This window comes from Elgaria multicarinata, chromosome 6 (assembly GCF_023053635.1).
Source record: "Elgaria multicarinata webbii isolate HBS135686 ecotype San Diego chromosome 6, rElgMul1.1.pri, whole genome shotgun sequence".
In the NCBI taxonomy this organism is placed as follows: domain Eukaryota; kingdom Metazoa; phylum Chordata; class Lepidosauria; order Squamata; family Anguidae; genus Elgaria; species Elgaria multicarinata.
This window is the reverse complement of record NC_086176.1, coordinates 13,261,347-13,282,378: the sequence shown is the minus strand read 5'-3', so window position 1 is coordinate 13,282,378 and position 21,032 is coordinate 13,261,347. Positions and strand designations below refer to the sequence as shown.

Genomic DNA, 21,032 nt, shown 5'->3' with positions numbered 1-21,032 from the left:
TCTTTAAATTTTAAATTACTTGACCCGCTCCCCCCACCCCGCCCCTGATGGGTGCAGAGCTCCTGAGGAGCTTGTGGTTCCTCGCGAGTAACTGCAAGGAACCAGGACAAATCGCGATGCCTGCACACACATTCCATGGTCTCGGCATCATCCCGAGACCATGGAAAAAGCAGGCTCAAAGGGGAGGGCGAGATCCCGGGGCAAGAGAGGGATCATCCATCCCTGCTCCCAGGATCTCCTGTGCATCATGTGGACACACAGGGACAATCCCAGGGATCACCCCGGGATTTCGCCCCATCTAGCTAGTTTAAAGTTTTAAAATACAAGGATACTTTTATGAGCAAACTAAGTTATACATAAAAAAAACCTTTAGGAATAGAGAAGGCCGCTTATGTTCCTAAAGCAGTCCTACCCAACCTGGTACCCTCTGGATGTTTTGGTCTACAGTGTCCAGCATTCCTGATCATTGGCCATGCTGCCTGAGACTAATGGGAGCTGTAGTCCAAAATATCTGGAGGACATCAGGTTGAGGAAGGCTATCTTAAAGCAACAAAGTGACTTTAGATCTGAAAAGAGCACTAAAAAATTAAGTATTGCTTATTTTTCAATCCCCCCCCCCAAATAACGGGTTTCCCACCCACCCCGACACTCCACTACCCCAGAGGAACAAACTCTAACCTTACATCCTGCTCTTTACCCAGGGGGCAGCTCTAATCAAGGGCCAATTATGACATATTGAAGCCCTAAACCTATGTCAAGCTTAGGAAGTCTATAGTATTACAATTCTAACAAAAATGACAAGGAAAATAGAAATAATAAAGCTTTATTTTTACATATATTCTTGAAAAACAAAACAAACAGCCACAAGTAGGGTGTCCAGATTATAGATTTAAAAACTTAAAAAATCTTAAAATGTAACATTCCGTAGCTTTACATTTTTTTAACACACATAACAAATTTTAAAATGTGAAACTTTTTGGTATAAAACACCAGCTTCAGTCACAAATAAGAGTATGTTACAAAACCGCTTATAAACTGAGCCAGAACCAATCAGGAACAGGCCAAGCCTCAATAAGGGAATTTGGGATTAACAATCAACACTTGTATTCAACAGCCGTTCGAGCCGCATGAATAAACAACATGGCTCTTGTTTCATCTCGTCCTTTACGTTGGTATAAAGTTTTAGCTTAGCAATAAACGTCGCCTCTTTAATCTTTTTCCTACTAGCACAAAGATCATTGAGGTTTGGCCTGTTCCAGGAATTGCCGCCGTGATGTCCGGACCAGGTCAGTCTCTCTAATTTTTGTCTTCGGGGCAAACCATGTTAAAATTTAATTATTCTGAATTGACCCTTCCCATCCAAGAGTCTTTTTAAAACTCTTAATGGGGGTGGGGTCAGGTAAATGCATCTGATCTCTAACATGGATGCATGTAATAAACAGCACACTCAGGAACGTTAAGGTGCCATATAGCACACGGCCTGCCATTTCACATGCCGGAGAGGCTCATTTTGAACTGCCGAAAAATGACTGCAGATTTATTATATTTGTCTAGTGTATCTTTAATCTAAAGAACAAACACCTTCTGAGTTTTTAAAACATGCTCTTGACTGTTAAATCAGTGGAGGACAAGCTATTACAGGGTAAACAAATACAGAAGAGCCTGCAGCAATGTGTAATTAGAAGGAGGCTTGAGCAAATAAACCTTGGGCATGGCTAGACGAAGGGGGTAGAGGGGGATGATCTCGCGATACGATGATCGCGAGATCCTTCTCCTTCGTCTACAAGCGGCGCTGGACGTCCCGGGAGGAAGAGGACGTTGCACCTGCCATTTTGTTTTGTTTTTTTATTGGAAAAGAGCGCAGGTGCGCTCCAGCGCAAAAGAAAGTGGTGTTGTGTTTATTTTAAAAAAAAATCCTGCTCCCCCCACCCCACCCCCAATGGGCACGGAGCTCCTGAAGAGTTCCATTCCCCACCTCCTCACAGTTACTCGCGAAGAGCCGGGACAAAACCACAACGGCAGACCACACCTCTCACGGTCTTGGGATAGCCTAGCTACAGTTATCCATGCTCTGATAACCTCTCGTTTGGATTACTGCAATGTGTTATACGTGGGGCTGCCTTTGAAAATGGTCCAGAAACTTCAGCTGGTACAAAACAGGGCAGCACGGTTACTAACAGGGACTGGCTGACGAGATCATATCACGCCAGTCCTTTTCCAGCTTCATTGGCTGCCAGTCCAGGCCCAGGCCCGATTCAAAGTGCTGGTATTAACATTTAGAACCCTAAACGGCTTGGGGCCAGGCTATCTGAAGGAAAGCCTCCTCCCATATGTACCTGTCCAGACCCTAAGGTCATCCTCAGGGGTCCTTCTCAGCGAGCCCCTGCCAAAGGAAGTGAGGCAGGTGGCTACCAGGAGGAGGGCCTTCTCTGCTGTGGCACCGCGGCTGTGAAATGAGCTCCCTAAGGAGGTTCGCTTGACACCTACATTATATGCTTTTAGACGCCAGGTGAAGACCTTTTTATTCTCCCAGCATTTTAACAGTCTATAAATAAATTTTAACTTGATGTTTAAAATTTGTAATTTTGCATTGCTGCTGTTTTTATCTGGTTGAGCTTTTATATTGTATTTTATATTATGGTTTTATAATATTTGTTTTATACTTTGAATGGTTTTATTTTTTGTGAACTGCCCAGAGAGCTCCGGCTATTGGGCAGTATAGAAATGTAGTGAATAAATAAATAAATAAATAAATAAATAAATAAATAAATAAATCACCCCAAAACTGCAGGAAAAAACACAATTAAAGGGTAGGGCGATATCCCGGAGAAAGGGAGGGATCATCCCTCCCTGCTCCCGGGATCCCCTGTGTGTCATGTGCATGCACAGGGACGATCCCGGGGTGATCCCTGAGATATTGCCCCGTGTAGACATGCCCCTTGTTATGAGAATAGGGTTTGCAAGTAGGACCTGCAACAAAATGTTACATTGTGATGTGTTCCCTTTTCACAATTCCAGCCACCACCCCACGCCGCCAACAGTCAGCATTCTGTGTTCGCTAAGCACGTCAGTCCTCATTGGGTTGGTTTGAGGCATCTCCCAATAGCAGGTCTTTCCCCCTAAAGATCTTTTAGTATTGCTGTAAGCCTTGGGGTTCCCCCAAGCCTGCTGATACTCATGCAGGGCTGGTGCCATTTTGGCTACATGTGCAACGACACCCACAACGTGGAAGTCGGAAATATAATTATTATTATTATATTTATTTATATCCCACCTTTTTCCCAGTACAAGATTAAAATATGTACAATTAAAACATATAAATATAAATCACAAAAGTTAAAATAGAATTAAACCTACAGTGAAATTAAAAACATGTCAAAAAAATTAAAAACTGTAACAGGTTAAAAGCGGGGGGCGGGGCGGGATCCAATACATTAACACAGGTCCAGTATAGTTCCAAAAGCCTGCTGAAACAAAAAAGGTTTTGCCTGCCTCCAAAACTGTAGCACAGAGAGGGAGCCAGCCTAGCCTCCCTGGGAAGGGAGTTCCAGAGCCTTGGAGCAGCCACCGAGAAGGCCCTCTCCTGCCTTACCCATCAGGTGTGCCTGAGATGTTGGTGGGACTGAGAGAATGATACAATCATGTCTCTATTTGCATCCCTGAAATGTTGAGGGAAGTGTAATATTCAGCGAGGAATCAGCAAAGCATTATGCAGCAGCTACAGCTAGAGGTCTCACTCTTACTTTTGAGATAGCTCATGTGCCGTTTTCCATTTTCCCCTTTTCACTTTCGATTCCCTGAGTAACTTCTACTTTCTATTCCCAGAGCAATTCTGTGGCCCCTGCTGGTGCATTTATCTAAAAGAAACATGACAGTATGCTGACAGAGTAAGAAGGGAAGTGCTGCCCAGGGTAAAATAGAGACAGATTAGAACAGGAGTAGGTAGGCAACCTTTTGGGGCTCTGGACACATTTGGCAGTTTGACCTGGGCACCACCACAGAATGACTGCAATGGCATGTATGGCAAAGGACAAGTAACCTGCTGAAAAGGCTGAGTGCAAGGCAGAGGTGGGGTCTGAGCTCCAGCTCATTATTTAATTTCTTCGAACCCTCAGTTTTCCTCACCAACAGAAACCTTTTTCACAGGCATCCCAGCTGCCGGTAAGAACATGTGTTAATTTTTATTTATTTTTTAAGGGGGAGGGTACCTTGGTGGGCACCAAGAAAGGTGTTTGGGGGTGTGTGCATTGGTGCCCATAGGCACCACATTGCCCACCTCTGGATTAGATCATGGCTGATTTTCTCCTCAGCACCAAGGTAAATGTGTCGAATGGCTGGAAAATGTCAGTAAAGGTAAAACATAAGAGTTGCTAAACCAACAATTCATTAAGAATGCTGTATTTGCAAGCAAAGTTCTACCTGAAATGATGGGCATCTTTTATATGAATCGTAAATATGGGATGCCCTATAAATGGAAAGATATCTAACAATCCCTGGCAGTTTGAACATACACCACCCTGGTCAGCAACTAATTTTCAATAGGGGCCATATTTTGAACTGAGCAAGGTTATATACCAGAAACATTGGTGTGACATATGGACTCACTCCCATGGGTGTCATGCCATGCCTTTTAAGAGGAAACCCTGGCAGACTCGTTTTCTGTTTACACTGGGGGAGGGAGGGTTAAGTTTACTTGTTGCTTACACATTTCAAACAGTTCACTAGTAAGTCCAGCCCTTTGAAATAAGTCTTCCCCAGAGCAAGGAATCTAGAAAAATGTTTTTTTAATCATAGGACCTAAAAAAGGTGAGAATCATAGGTGTGCGCAAGGGTTGTGCTGGGTGTGCTCAGGCACACCCTAATGTCTCAAGCGATAAGCAACTCCTCAATCCTCCCCTCATCTGCAATAGCTCTCCCACAGTCAGACAAGCTGAACACGGAGTAGGACATTTCTTTATTATTTATTACATTTTTATACCGCCCAATAGCCGAAGCTATCTGGGCAGTTCACAAAAATTAAAACCATAATAAAACAACCAACAGGTTAAAAACGCAAATACAAAATACAGTATAAATACATCAGTGCCTACAGTGTTTCATAAATAAATGAATTTTAAAAATGTCCTTTCTAATTGAGTATTCAATAAATGATCACCTTAAAACCAAATTCCCTGGGTGCACACCCTAATGAAATGTGCCGCGCACACGTATGGTGAGAATCATATGATGGCTGGGGGGTGGGTGGGTTGTGGAATCAATAACATAATCGTCCCTCTGCATCAGCACATCATTCTGTTAATACCAGCCACATATTGCTCGGGGGAGGCACTCCACACATGCTCAGGCATACTCTAATTTCATCCCCCATGCTTTATTAAAACCAGATTCAGATTAAGTTGCTCCGGTAAGTACACCTAAGCGTGCTTTGGTTCGATATGTTTGGATGATCAGAGGATTCCCCTTTAGTTCCAGTGGAATCCTCCTGTTATGCCATTAGGATTCCCCTTTAGTTCCAGTGGAATCCTCCTGTTATGCCATTAGGATCCCCCTTTAGTTCCAGTGGAATCCTCCTGTTATGCCAATCCTCACCGCGACGCGATCCTATTGGCTGCCTTCACGTGTTGGGGGAGGGGGCGTGGCCACTGGAGTCAGCCCCTGGGACGGGGGGGGCTGCTGCTGCTGCTGCGCACGCGCGGTCATTTTATTCGCTGACCCGCCGTTCTCGGCAGCTTGGCTCTTCCGCGGGTTGGGCAGGCGCAGCGCCAGGGGCGGGGCGGCCGGCGGGCGGGGGACGAGGTCTGGGTCTTCGGCGGGCTCGTCCGCTTGACGCCGCTGCGTGAAGGGGGGCGTGTGCGGCGGTTAAGGCCGGAGTGCCGGTGGGCCGAGGCCGGGCAGGCGGCTGCGGCGGGGAGCGGGCCGCCTCGTCTCGGACTCGCGCCCTGCGGGGTCGCCGCGGGCCTAGGTGAGTCGCGCCTTCCCCGTCGTCCTCCCCCCCCCTCCCCTGCTTGCGCCTGGCTCTGCTAAGGAGCAGTCGAGGGGTGCAACGGTTCCGGGGTTCATTTATTTTGGCGCCTGCCGTACGATGCCACAGCCCTGGTTAAGCGAAAAATAATAATTAAAAAAGCAGCCCATTGACGCGACGGGGAAGGAATTAATTACACAGGTGCGACTCTGCCCCGTTGAAATCCGTGGGACCTAAAAGTATCTAATTTTTGCACCGTACCCTGTATACGCCCGTGTGTGTGTGTGTGTGTGTGTGTGTGTGTGTTTAAATATAATAATTATGAACGTACATTAAAATATTTTAAAGGTTCTGTTATCTATGTCTATCAGTATTCTGTTATCCTCTCATACTCACTAATGCCAGTTTGCCACGTTAACGACCTGACCTCACTCTTGCCTGTGTGCGTGTGCGTGTGTGTTGCCTCTGTCATCCTAGAATTTATCTCCTGGCTTCCTGCGTGTTGTCTTTGTAAAAGGTGGATGTCTGGATTTATTTTTTATTATTTAGTATTTTGGCAAGGTGGTAAACAAGTTTGTTTTCAGCTTTATAGCCTACCTTATTGCTGAAGTTTCAAGGTGGCTAATAGTAAATATAAAACAAGAGTATTAAAAAACAAAAGCAAAACGTGTGTGTGTTTCCAATGTCTGAAAATTGGTTAATGTTTGTCATTTTGCCTTAATTTTAATCTATCTCATAATTTTGTCATGTCGGCATTAGAGATGTTAAGGACCAGAAAACCCCTCAGAAAAATCTGGAAAGAAAGAAAAAACTTGTTTTGTTTTGTTTTGTTTTTCTCAGTAGTTTCTCCAAGAATTGTTTTGGGGTTCCCCCACCCCCTGGAAAAATTGAACAGCTTTGGATTATGAAATATATTCTTTTTTAATTTAAGGCAAGGTGTTTTTCTATCATTACAAATCCCCCCCCCCCATGATTTCTAAAAAAATTTTTAATGAAGACTTTGTGGAAAGACTTGAGATGGAAAATGTATGGAAATGATGAAGCCATTTTTTAAAATTTTCTCTGTAACATTCTCAGCATAATTATTTCTTCCATTTCTTATTAAAATTATTTATCCAATGCAGATTTTTCTGGTAGACAATTTGGGATGCTCCAAGTCATGCTCAGTTTCCCAACGTGTAAACAAAGTCACCATATCATAATATGGATATATATATATATATGCATTCTTGATAGTTTGGGTTTTGTTCTACAGAGTCCTGTGTTTCTGGACTTCTGCCTCCAGTTCTTCTTCCTCTGGCTTCTAGGATGATTCATATGTTTCAAGGACTACTTGCTGAAGTTCCTTCTGGTCAGACACAAACTAGGAATCTAAAATAATGTATAACTTGGTTTGCTCATAAAGTTAATCATGTTTGGTATATTAAAATTTTAAAGTGTAGTTTATTCAGATAATAATTTCTTCTTCTTCTTCTTCTTCTTCTTCTTCTTCTTATTATTATATTTGTATCCCACCTTTTATTCAGTACTGAGACTCGTGGTTTACAAGATTAAAACAGCTACAATTAAAACATATAAATTACAAAAGTTAAAATAGAATTAAACCTACAGTAAAATTAAAAACATGTAAAAAAAATTAAAACTGTAACAGGTTAAAGGGGAGGGATCCAATACATTAACACAGGTCCAGTATAGTTCCAAAAAGCCTGCTGAAACAAAGTTTTTGCCTGCCTCCAAAACTGTAGAACACAGAGGGAGCCAACCTAGACTCCCTGGGAAGGGAGTTCCAGAGCCTTGGAGCAGCCACCGAGAAGGCCCTCTCCCGCGTGCCCATCAAGCGTGCCTGGGATGTTGGTGGGACTGAGAATTTGCTGAGTTCATTTTGTTGGATTTTTAAATATAATGATAATTTTATGAGCAAACCATGTTATACCTAAAATAACTTTAGGAACAGAAAGGCTGATCTATGTTCCTAAAGCAGCCTTCTTCAACCTGGTGACCTGCTGATGTTTTGGGCTACAGTGGCCAGCATTCCTAACCCATTGCCCATGCTGCCTGAGGCTGATAGGAGCTGAAGTCCAAAATATCTGGAGGTATCAGGTTGGGGAAGACTGTTTTAAAGGAACAGAATGAGTTTAGATCAGTTAAAAGCACTTTAATGATATTGCTTATTTTTCATTTTCCTCCAAATTTTCCGTCACCCCCCCCCCCCCAAAAAAAAAGAACCAGGAAAAAAACTGTCCTGTCCCCCTGGCTTCAGAATTCCTTGTAATTTTTCATTAGTAGTTGACATTTACGGTGTATGCCTGACAAGGAGGGGCATATACCAGTGTCATATTTAGTGAATTAAAGCACTTGTTGGATATACTCCAGTGAGTGATGACAGTCCACTTTTCAACATCCACTGGTATATCTCGGAGTTCACAATCAGTCTGGGATTGCCAGCATTCACGACAATGTCAGCATCTACCCATATCTTCGATGTTTACAGTTACATAAGGTGCAGTAAGGCTCTGTTGAGGCAAAACACACTTAACGTTAAGAATGAGCGTCAAGTTCATGAACACCCCTGGGGTCCGGGTTATGGAAGTTGAAGTCCAAAACATCTGGAGGGCACCAGGCTGCCTTATTTCCTTCTTGTTTAGGGAAATAAGACCGCTTCATACTGTGGTTTGTGACATTTGCCCCTCCGCCAAACTCTAGTTGAGATTAACCACCTTTCTAGTTCAGCTCTAGTATGCCTAAAAACTTTTCTTTTTCCTAAAGCTTTTAAAACTTGATGTTGTGCAGACTTCTACTGTTACTTTCTACTGTTAGTTTTACCCTACCCTGTGCCTGCTTACCCTACCCTGTACCTGTTGGCATTCTCTTCCCCTCCTTATTGTTTTACTATGATTTTATTAGATTGTAAGCCTATGCGGCAGGGTCTTGCTATTTACTGTTTTACTCTGTACAGCACCATGTACATTGATGGTGCTATATAAATAAATAAATAAATAAATAATAATAATAATAATAATAATAATAATAATGGTGCCTTCCAGATGTTTTGGATTACAACTCCCAGCATGGGCAATGGTTGGGGATTATGGGAGTTGTAATGCAAAACATCTGGAGGCATTTGCTGAATGACTTGAAAGGGTACGTACTTATTTAGCAAGCTATCGTACAAAACACAGACTGAAAGCTGCTTCTGAGGGGTGAGTTCGATATTTTATTTTTATTAAAGTGTTTCAAACAGAAATTAGGTAACAGCAACAAAGATAATTTCTAGATGTGCTGGGTATTAATTTGACACATATATGGCATCACTGTGTTAGATGACTAAAGGAGAGTACATGTTGCATGTTCTGCAAGACCTTGGGCGTGTGGAGAAAAACACTGGGCATGGCTAGATGGGGTGATATCCCAGGGATCGCCCCGGGATTGTCCCTGTGCATTCACATGACGCACAGCGGATTCCGGGAGCAGGGAGGGATGATCCATCCCTTGGCCCAGGATATCTCCCTACCCTTTTAGCCTACTTTTTCCATGGTGTTGGGATGATCCCAAGACAGTGTGGCCGGGTTTCGCAGGTTGTCCCAGCTCCTCGCGAGGACCCAGGAACGGGGCACAGAGCTCTGTGCACATCCGGTGGGGTGGAGGGAGCAGGGATTTTTTTTAAAAAAAAACAAACTTGTTTTGCGTTTGAGCACTCATGCGTTCCTCCTTTTAAAAAAAAAAACACAAAATGATGGGCGCGATGTCCTCTTCCTCTTGGGACGTTGCGCGCCGCGTGTAGACACGGGGAGATCTTGCGATAACCATATTGCGAGATCCTCCATCGCACTAGATCCAGTAGGTCTAGCCATGGCCTTCCAGCATCCTATAAGTTTACTTCCTATATTATTCTGATTCTTAAAAATCTAGGCAGAACTTTACTTCTCTTTTCTTACAGTGTGTTCACTAAGATTTCTATATGGACTTATTTTTCTTATTGTAGCCTGAACAATGGCATGGCTATAAGTGAGGATTTGAACACTGGCTTCTGTAGTTCGTTACTACCGTCTGTTGCACCATGCTTGTGTTCTTGCACCTTGCTGGCAAAGCATTTGTTTATCTACATAAGAGCTGTATTGGATCAGACCAAAGGTCCATCTAGTCTGGCATTCCATTCACATGGTTGCCAACCAGGTGCCTGTGCGTTGTCCACAAGCAGGCCATGAATCCACCAACTCTCCTACACTTGTTCCCCAGCAATTGATAGTGCCTTTGATACAGGAGATTATATATAACCATCCTTACTAGAGCTGTTGATATTCTTATTCTCCATGAATTTGTCTAATCTTTAAAAGCTGTCCAAGTTTGTGGCCATCACTACATCTTGTGGTAGCAAATTCCATAAGTCAGCTATGTGCTTCCTTATATCTGTTATGAATCACCCACCATTTGGTTCCATGGGATGAAGAGAGAGAGGGTGAACTGCCAAAGCAGCCTTCTCTCTTTGGTTAGACTTCTAGGCGTTATTTATTTATTTATTTATTTAAGGATTTTTATGCCGCCATTCAGCCAAAAAAGGCTCTCACGGCGGCTTACAAAAGTATTTCTTGACAGTCCCTGCCCACAGGCTTACAATCTAAAAGACATGACACAAAAGGAAAGGGGATTGGGAGGGAGGAGGAGGAGGGGGGAAAGGAAAGCAAATTCAGGCACTATAATCTTAGTTGTAAAGTTCAGCAGTTACAGTTGACAGCAGGAGGGAGGGGGCTCTCAGCTGGAGCTGGACCCAGGCACGGTGGAGAGGTGCCTGGCTGCTGCTTCCTCCCTCACTGGTGGCCTCTGCAGAGACAGTTGGTAGCAGGAGGGAGGGGGCTCTCAGCTGGAGCTGGACCCAGGCACGGTGGAGAGGTGCCTGGCTGCTGCTTCCTCCCTCACTGGTGGCCTCTGCAGAGACAGTTGATAGCAGGAGGGAGGGGGCTCTCAGCTGGAGCTGGACCCAGGCACGGTGGAGAGGTGCCTGGCTGCTGCTTCCTCCCTCACTGGTGGCCTCTGCAGAGACAGTTGACAGCAGGAGGGAGGGGGCTCTCAGCTGGAGCTGGACCCAGGCATGGTGGAGAGGTGCCTGGCTGCTGCTTCCTCCCTCACTGGTGGCCTCTACAGAGACAGTTGACAGCAGGAGGGAGGGGGCTCTCAGCTGGAGCTGGACCCAGGCACGGTGGAGAGGTGCCTGGCTGCTGCTTCCTCCCTCACTGGTGGCCTCTGCAGAGACAGTTGACAGCAGGAGGGAGGGGGCTCTGAGCTGGAGCTGGACCCAGGCACGGTGGAGAGGTGCCTGGCTGCTGCTTCCTCCCTCACTGGTGGCCTCTGCAGAGACAGTTGGTAGCAGGAGGGAGGGGGCTCTCAGCTGGAGCTGGACCCAGGCACGGTGGAGAGGTGCCTGGCTGCTGCTTCCTCCCTCACTGGTGGCCTCTGCAGAGACAGTTGGTAGCAGGAGGGAGGGGGCTCTCAGCTGGAGCTGGACCCAGGCACGGTGGAGAGGTGCCTGGCTGCTGCTTCCTCCCTCACTGGTGGCCTCTGCAGAGACAGTTGGTAGCAGGAGGGAGGGGGCTCTCAGCTGGAGCTGGACCCAGGCACGGTGGAGAGGTGCCTGGCTGCTGCTTCCTCCCTCACTGGTGGCCTCTGCAGAGACAGTTGATAGCAGGAGGGAGGGGGCTCTCAGCTGGAGCTGGACCCAGGCACGGTGGAGAGGTGCCTGGCTGCTGCTTCCTCCCTCACTGGTGGCCTCTACAGAGACAGTTGACAGCAGGAGGGAGAGGGTCTCAGCTGGAGCTGGACCCAGGCACGGTGGAGAGGTGCCTGGCTGCTGCTTCCTCCCTCACTGGTGGCCTCTGCAGAGACAGTTGGTAGCAGGAGGGAGGGGGCTCTCAGCTGGAGCTGGACCCAGGCACGGTGGAGAGGTGCCTGGCTGCTGCTTCCTCCCTCACTGGTGGCCTCTGCAGAGACAGTTGATAGCAGGAGGGAGGGGGCTCTCAGCTGGAGCTGGACCCAGGCACGGTGGAGAGGTGCCTGGCTGCTGCTTCCTCCCTCACTGGTGGCCTCTACAGAGACAGTTGACAGCAGGAGGGAGGGGGCTCTCAGCTGGAGCTGGACCCAGGCACGGTGGAGAGGTGCCTGGCTGCTGCTTCCTCCCTCACTGGTGGCCTCTGCAGAGACAGTTGACAGCAGGAGGAAGGGGGATCTCAGCTGGAACTGGACCCAGGCACGGTGGAGAGGTGCCTGGCTGCTGCTTCCTCCCTCACTGGTGGCCTCTGCAGAGATAGTTGGTAGCAGGAGGGAGGGGGCTCTGAGCTGGAGCTGGACCCAGGCACGGTGGAGAGGTACCTGGCTGCTGCTTCCTCCCTCACTGGTGGCCTCTGCAGAGACCATGGCATCATCAGTCAGTCATCCTAGTTTGTGTTGGTTATTTAGTCTCCAATACTGGACTTGTTGGTATTGGATTTCTTGCTTATTAATCTTGCAGGCCAAAAAGGAGAAGTAATGCCTATTTCTGTCTTGTAATTAAATGTAACTGCTTTTCTCCTACAGGTGAAAATGCAGGAAGCGGATCTAGTAGCAAAAATGCTTCGAGCTGTTCTCCAGTCCCATAAAAATGGAGTGCCCTTTTCCCATTTGCAAGAAGAATATAAATCTTTAACTGGAGACTGGATTCCCTTTAAGAAGCTTGGACAGCCTACCCTCGAAGGATATATAAAGAGCATCCCTGGATTTGTTAGGATTGAAATTAGTAAAACTGGTGAGGTAAGAAATCCAGACTTCTTCTTCGTGGTCTCTGTGCATCACACTTAATGGGGCTCTGCACCTGCGTGGAGCCTCGATCAGACTTTTAATAGCTGAGAACTTTTTGGGCAGGAACCCCTCCCCCACCGTCAGGGCGTATATATGTGGTGTTCCCGCCCACTCCCTCAGTTCCTCTTCGACCACCGCCGCTTTCGCTTCGTCGGGACTAGAGTGTTCATACTCACCTCTGCTGAGACCCTACTCGTTTCTTCGTTTTTCTTCGTTCCTTCTTCTTCTTTTTTCATCTCCTGGAAAACAAATAAGAAGAGAGGAATAAAAATCAGACGGGTAAACTTCGCCCATAGCTTTCCCAAGCACATGGCCTCGAAGGCCCCGTTTACAAAATGCAGCCAGTGTGGCAGTAAATTGCCACCCTCCGACGGACACACCCTCTGCCTTCTGTGCTTCGGAGAAACCCATATTGTCGAGTCCTGCAGGCATTGTATGTCCTTTTCTAGACAAGCAAGGAAAAACAGGGCGGACAGATTAAAATCTCTCTTGTGGCAAAAAGCCCTCCAAACCATCGACGCCGGTCGTCAACCCAACATGGCGTCCATCGACGAAAACACCGCGTCTACTTCGAGAAACGCCTATCAGTCTCCCAACTTCTGGGAACTCTACGGCGCAAAATGCGGCTAAAAAGCTGACTAAAAAGGCCTAAAGTGTCAGCCGAAATACGGCCCAAGAAAAGGAAGGAAAAGAATAAGAATTCTAGTCCTCCAAAACGCCGCCGCCACCACCGCCCCCCATTTTGGGCTCTCCGATTTGAGTACTGATACGGTCTCCATTACCTCCTCTCGTTATTGAGCCGATCTCGACTGCATCGGAAGGAGAAATTGTGGAATTACCTCCTCACAACCGAAACCCGGCCTCGGCCACTCGAACCCGAGAGACCTCACCGGACTAACCAGTTCCACCAAACCAAGCAGCTTATACTGCCTCTCCTCGGAACCAGCGTACTCCGCCTCGTTCTCCCTCGCATTCCCATTCCAGAGATAGGGAACGACATGTCTACCAGCGACGGGAACACGATCCATACCGTGCCCGCTCCAGGTCACCCCATAGAGACTGGGATCGTTTTTATGAGCATTACCCCCTACCAACACACCACTTTTATGATTATTGGAGTGGATACCCAGAACGCCCGAGTCCGAGATACCAGGACATATACTATGAGCCTTCATCACGCCTACCTAGACCGAGGTCCTCCACACCTCCTCCACCAGTACCACCAAGAGGGGCATCACTGACCGCCCCACGTAGGGAGCTAAGATCCCCACCACGGGACCGACCACTCCCACCTCCACCAAACCGCCAACGGGCTCCATCTCGAGCTATCAGACATGCTTCTCCTCTATCAGAGGAAGACTATCAGTCCGATTCATCTTCGACTGCGTCACCTACTCCATCCATGCCGTCTCCAGCCGACACGGTACCGACAAAAGGCAGAGTATCCCCGTCGGAAGAACTTGGGATTTTTTCGGACCAAGTACTCCGAATGGCTCAAAGTCTGGGCATTGACGCCCAACAACAAATTGAGCACGTCAAGGACCCCGTATATGACGCAATCTATACGGCTTCCGCTGTACCAGTATCAGTTCCACTTCTCCCTGCTCTCCTCCAGACTATCCAATAGACTTGGGATACCCCAGCAACCATCACTTCGGCATCAAGATGGCTCGAATCCATGTACAGAGTACAAGAGAAAGACGCCGCCTTCCTGTTTTCACACCCCCACCCGAATTCCATAATAGTAGAATCGGCACAAGGGAAAACACATAGACAGCACAGCGCACCAATCGACAAAGAAGGTCGAAAACTAGACGCTCTCGGAAGGAAGCTGTACTCCACATCAGCCCTTGGTCTCCGAGTTGCTAACTATGGAGCAATGATGTCCAGATACCAACTTTTTCTCTGGGACAAAATCGGGTCCCTGTGCTACTACCTCCCTGAGGACCAACGGGAACTAGCAAGGGTGTTTCAATCAGAGGCGATGAAACTTTCCCGCCACCAGATAAATACAGCTCACCACCAGACAGATTGCCACGCAAAGTCAATGGTCGGGGCTATTGCACTACGCCGACATTATTATTATTATTATTATTATTATTTATTTATTTATTTATTTATTTATTTATATAGCACCATCAATGTACATGGTGCTGTACAGAGTAAAACAGTAAATAGCAAGACTCTGCCGCATAGGCTTACAATCTAATAAAATCATAGTAAAACAATAAGGAGGGGAAGAGAATGCAAACAGGCACAGGGTAGGGTAAGCAGGCACAGGGTAGGGTATGCATGGCTACGTTCCGCAGGCCTCACTCCTGAAGCCAGAACCAGAATCGAGGAGCTTCCCTTCGATGGAGAAGGCCTCTTTAACTCTAAGACGGACGACCAGTTAGATTCTGTACAAAAGGCTCGATCTACGGCAAAAAAGATGGGAATCGGCCAGCCATCAAAGCAGACGGCTAACAGACCCCGTAGGTGGTTCAGACAACAAAACTCTTATTATAGTAGGCAGTTCACGGATCGCACCCCACGGTACCAACCGCAACAGCAACGAAAACAATATTTTTATTTTTATTTATTTATCATACTTATACCCCGCTCCTCAGCCAAAAAAGGCTCTCAGAGCGGCTTACACTTAGCAAAAAAGACAGTCCCTGCCCTCAGGCTTACAATCTAATAAAGACATGACACACAAGGAAAAAGAGTCAAGGAGGGAGGGAGGGAGGGAGGAGAGAGAGAGAGAGAGAGAGAGTCCGAGTCCAGCAGGAGCAGTCCCCGATGTTACTTCTGCCTGCTCCTGTCCCCTCGGTCCTTCTTCTTCCCCACAGGGCCAAGATGGCAGTTTGCCCTGTGGGGGGGGGGAAGAGTCCAGCAGGAGCAGGCCCCGATGTTACTTCTGCCTGCTCCTGTCCCCTCGGTCCTTCTTCTTCCCCACAGGGCCAAGATGGCAGTATCAATATCAATATCAACCCCCTAAACCGCGTCCGACCCGAGGCCGTACTGACCCACCCCAGAGGCATCATCTTTGACAGTCATTCGGTTGCGCCTATAAGATTTGGCAACAGGTTAGCCCAATTTCGTCATGCTTGGGCTTCCATCACCTCAGACGCGTAGGTACTAGATATTATAACCAACGGATACCGCTTAAAATTCAACACCCTACCGCCTCTCGGAATCGTGAAGATTACCCCTCCCACACAAGTCCTCAAATTAGAAACCTCCACTCTTCTTCAAAAAGGGGCTATAGAACAAGTAACCGTCGACCCATTCTCGAACGGTTTCTTCTCCCGATACTTCACCGTTCCCAAAAACGATGGAGGACTCTGCCCCATTTTAGACCTTCGCCCCCTAAACAAATTAGTTTCAACCGAAAAATTCAGGATGAACTCATTAGGGACAATCCTACCCCTTCTACGTCAAGGAGTATGGTTCGCATCCATCGATCTCCAGGACGCATATTTTCACATCCAAATACACCCCAACCATCAGAAATACCTCCGCTTCGCAATCGGGTCACAAGTCTTCCAATTCAAAGTCCTCCCATTCGGCCTCTCCTCTGCCCCCAAAGTCTTCACGAAATGCATGGCCCCCATATGTGCATTTCTCAGGACTCAGGGCCTCGAAATTTATCCATATCTGGACGATTGGTTAATCATATCGACCGAAAAACACAAACTCCGATCCGATCTCTATTACACCCTTCACCTCCTAGACACCCTCGGTCTCTGCGTCAATTCCGAAAAATCCAACCTACGACCTTGCCAAATTATACAGTTCATTGGGGTGCAACTGAACTCCCAAAAAGGAAGGGCATATCTTCCCAGAGACAGAGCCACCAAACTTCTTTCTCTCGCTTCCACAGTTTTCTACAACAGACGCACGACTGTGCATACCATCCAGAGACTACTAGGCCACATGGCCGCGACTGTAGCTGTGGTAGAATGGGCACGTCTCAAAACGAGACCCATGCAACTCTGGCTACAAGAAGTTTTCGATTTCGCGTCCGACGGCAGTCGGATCCGCCTCTCCATCCCAGACACCATAGCCAGATCCCTACTCTGGTGGATGAACATATCAAACCTGACTCGAGGAATTCCATTCCTCACTCCCTCTCACACAAAGACCATCACAACAGACGCTTCCCTTATGGGTTGGGGAACCCATTGCGGCACCCTCCAAGCCCAAGGCCGCTGGTCTGCAACGGAGACACAATTCCACGTCAACAAATTGGAACTCCTTGCTGTTTGGAAGGCGATGGTCGCGTTCGAGTTGGTCATAACAAATCAATACATACAAATCCTAATGGACAACATATCCGTCTTATGGCACCTAAACAAACAAGGGGGTACCCACTCGCCACCCCTCGTCAACCTCACTATCGAAATCCTGACCTGGACCATGTCCAGGAACATTTGACTCAACGCAGTCCACATCGCAGGCGTCTCCAATACCCTGGCAGACTCCCTAAGCCGCTCGTCAAAGACATCTCACGAATGGGAACTAGCAACCGAAGTTCGCCATTCCATATTTCTGAAATGGGGACAGCCCACCATAGATCTGTTTGCCTCCCCACAGAACACTGCATGCAGCAAATTTTGCTCCAGAATATGGCACCGTGCATCGCTAGGGGATGCTTTCTCACTCCACTGGTCAGGGACATTGTTCTCTCTGTTCCCACCTTTTCCCCTTCTCACGAAGGTCATAGCGAAAATCGCCAAAGAGAACACAGATGCCATTGTCATCGCACCGTGGTGGCCACGCCAAACTTGGTTCCACACACTCCTCCGTCTGGCACAAGGACACTATATCAGCCTCCCGTTGCGGCAAGACCTCATATCTCACACTCACAACAGGGTTCATCACCCAGACCTCGAAACCCTGAAACTCACGGCATGGAGGATATACCGATAACCTCGATACCTACCCGGGTTCAAAGAATTCTTGACGCTTCTAAAAGACCTTCGACAAGGCGCTCATATGCTTCCAAATGGAAGGCTTTCCAACAATTCACATCCGATAATTCACTTGATCCGCTCCAGTGCCCGATAACGGATATACTTCAATTTCTGACAAACCTTTTTGACTCAGGACTTAAACCTTCATCAATTAAGGTATACTTGGCAGCCATATCGAACACTCGCTCTTCTGTCGATGGCTACACACTTTTTCGTCACCCATTGGTGCGGTCTTTCCTCAGAGGTTTAAACAACCTCGCACCTCCCCTCAGGGATCAAGCACCAGCATGGGACCTACCACTAGTTCTAAAGATACTTACCGCTCATCCTTTCGAACCTATGACATCCTGCACCCTCCAACATCTCTCATGGAAGGTGGCATTCTTAGTTGCCATAACCTCAGCTAGAAGGGTTAGTGAACTTTCAGCTCTAAGGATCGATCCTCCTTACCTGACATTCCACAAGGAATCGGTATCTTTCCTTCCAAAAGTCGCATTGGATTTTCACATAAACGAGGCCATCTCTCTCCCAGTCTTCTTTCCTGACCCATCTTCTGACCTGGAAAAACAGTTGCACTCATTAGACGTTCGCAGAGCCCTGGCGTTCTACAAAGCTAGAACCCAGCCCTTCAGATCTACACAGAGACTATTCATCTGTTATGAGGAACCTAAAAAAGGCACACCAGTCTCAAAACAACGTATTGCTACCTGGATTCGACAAACGATCCAACTAGCATACAAGATTTCAAAAAGGGACCTTCCACCTACAGTGAAGGCTCATTCTACACGGGGAGTAGCAACCTCTACCGCATTCGCCAGAGGAATTCCCCTTATTGACCTCTGCAAAGCAGCTACTTGGTCTTCGCATTCCACATTCATCAGACATTACAAGATGGATGTCCAAGCAAGATCCACAGCTCGCTTTTGGAAAGCTGTGCTCTCATCTTCTCTGCAGTAAGACACCTACCCACCTCCGGTAAGTCAGCTTGCTAATCACCCCATTAAGTGTGATGCACAGAGACCACGAAGAAGAAATGCAGGTTGCTTACCTGTAACTGTAGTTCTTCGAGTGGTCATCTGTGCATTCACACTACCCCCCACCGTCCCCACTTCGATGTCAATACCTGTCTATACCGATGATGGTTTCTCCCGAATCCAGAGATCGTCGTCGGTCTCGAGGAACTGAGGGAGTGGGTGGGAACACCACATATATACGCCCTGACAGTGGGGGAGGGGTTCCCGCCCAAAAAGTTCTCAGCTATTAAAAGTCCGATCGAGGCTCCGTGCAGGCGCAGAGCCCCATTAAGTGTGAATGCACAGATGACCACTCGAAGAACTACAGTTACAGGTAAGCAACCTGCATTTCCTAAGTGTGGTGTGTATGCGTGTGTTGTGGCTGTAATCTTCCCATAAAGCTTTAAAATTCACTTTGAGGCAGGCTTTTGGTCATTTTAATATGAAGCAAAACCTATTTGGATGCTTCCATCCTGTTACTGAGATCTTGAGCTAGAGTGGTGAGAAAAAGTTTGTGAACCCCTTAGGATTGTCACATATTTCCATCCTAAAATGTTATTGAATCTTGATTTGACCTCATAATCCTAGATAAAGCGCAAAAGATAATCTGATTAAACAAACAACACACAAATGCGATGCTTTTTCAACATTTACTTGTCCATAACTGATTCAACATTCAATATTCATGTGTGAAAAAGTATTTTAGTACCTGGTGGCATCCACTTGAGCAGTGACTGCCACAAGTAAGTGTTTCCTGTAACTGTTGGTCAGTCTCCCACATTGCTTTTGAGGAATTTGGGCCCATTCCTCCCTACAGAACTGCTTCAACTATGTGAGATTTGAGGGCTTCCTTGCATGAACAGCTTGCTTCAGGTCCTGCCACATTTCAGTGGGATTTAGGTCCGAACTTTGACTAGGCCATTCTAAAATACAGAATTTTGTCTTCAGCCATTTTTTGGTAGCTCTACCTATATGTTTAGGATCATTGTCTTGTTGCATGACCCACTTTCCATTCAGTCTCGGTTCAAGGGCAGATAGTCTGACATTCTTCTGTAGAATCTTCTGATACACTGCAGAATTCATGTTTGTGTCAATGATGGCATGACGTCCAGTCCTGAGGCAACAAAGCAGGTCCAAAACCAACACATTCCTACCACCATACTTGACGATTGGGGTGAGATTCTTTTGTTTGAACTCAAACAAAACATTTCTCATTGAAGCCAAAAAGTGCTACCTTTGACTCGTCTGTCCAGAGAACTTTGTTCCAGAAGTCTTGGAGATCATCTATGTGATCTTTAACAAACTTCAGGCAGGAAGCAATATTCTTATTAGAAAACAGTGGTTTCCTCCTGGCTTATCTTCCCATGTACATCATTCTTGTTCAGTCTTTTTCTGATCGTTGCTCCTGAACATTAACTAAGGCAAGAGTGGCCTGCAGATTCTTGGATGTTACTCTGGGGTTCTTTTTATATTTCCTGGATGATGTGCCAGTTTGTTCTTGGAGAAATTTTGGTAGGATGGTTCCTCCTGGGTAGACTGACTGAACCTTCTCCGTTTGTAGATTGGTGGAGAGTGGATTGGTGGAGCCCGAAATCCTTAGAAAGGGTTTTGTAACCCTTTCCAGACGGATGAGCATCAATAACTGCTTTTCTGACATCCTCAGAGATTTCGTTTGATCATGGCATGACATGTTTTCACATAACCGTATGGTGAAGACCAAACTCACAAAGTTTAGGATCCTTTTATAGGGTGTGGCCTCCCAAACTCACTCATGAAGATCTACCTCATTACTTAAACACCTGGTTCTAATTATTCCCTTTAACTGAGCTGATGCAACCAGGAGTTTACTTAATTTTGCACATACCCTGACTCAATGTTTGCCTAATTTATGCATCATTTTATTTCACAATATACAGAATTGGTTAATATAAACCCTATTGGATATTTAGAAAAGGACTGGTTTTGAGTCACGAAGGCTATCACGTTATAACTGGAATTTCCGTAATTTTCATTAGGGTTCACAAACATTGTATTCAAGGGAATACATTTAAGATTTGGTAGTCTTTTACCTTTTCAGACCTTAGGCACCTCACTACAGCATGGTATCTTGTGCGCGTTTTTATGTGGGCCTGGTGTTGTCTAGCAGAGCAGTATCTTTTCAGTCGCACAACAAGGGCAGGTCCTCAAACTAATACATGGGGATGTATTTTTGCACTTGCTCTAGCACTAGCCGCAATGATTGTGGACGTATAAGGAAAATTACCTAATCTCCCA

The 21,032-nt window shown here is 46.6% G+C and overlaps 1 protein-coding gene across 3 annotated transcripts in view; it reads left to right on the top strand.

The window, feature by feature from the left end:
- The first annotated feature begins 3,891 nt into the window (after positions 1 to 3,891).
- The window catches only part of TDRD7 (tudor domain containing 7), a 55,968-nt gene continuing 38,827 nt past the window's right edge, over positions 3,892 to 21,032 (top strand). The window contains exons 1-2 of one of the 3 annotated variants that reach the window (XM_063129067.1): positions 3,892 to 4,161; positions 12,527 to 12,739. In XM_063129067.1, coding sequence (XP_062985137.1) covers positions 12,533 to 12,739 — 207 coding nt within the window. In that variant the 5' untranslated portion in view covers positions 3,892 to 4,161; positions 12,527 to 12,532. Of the gene's footprint in view, positions 4,162 to 5,882; positions 5,963 to 12,526; positions 12,740 to 21,032 lie in introns of those variants that run through there. The other 2 variants (XM_063129065.1, XM_063129066.1) reach the window with 2 other exon arrangements.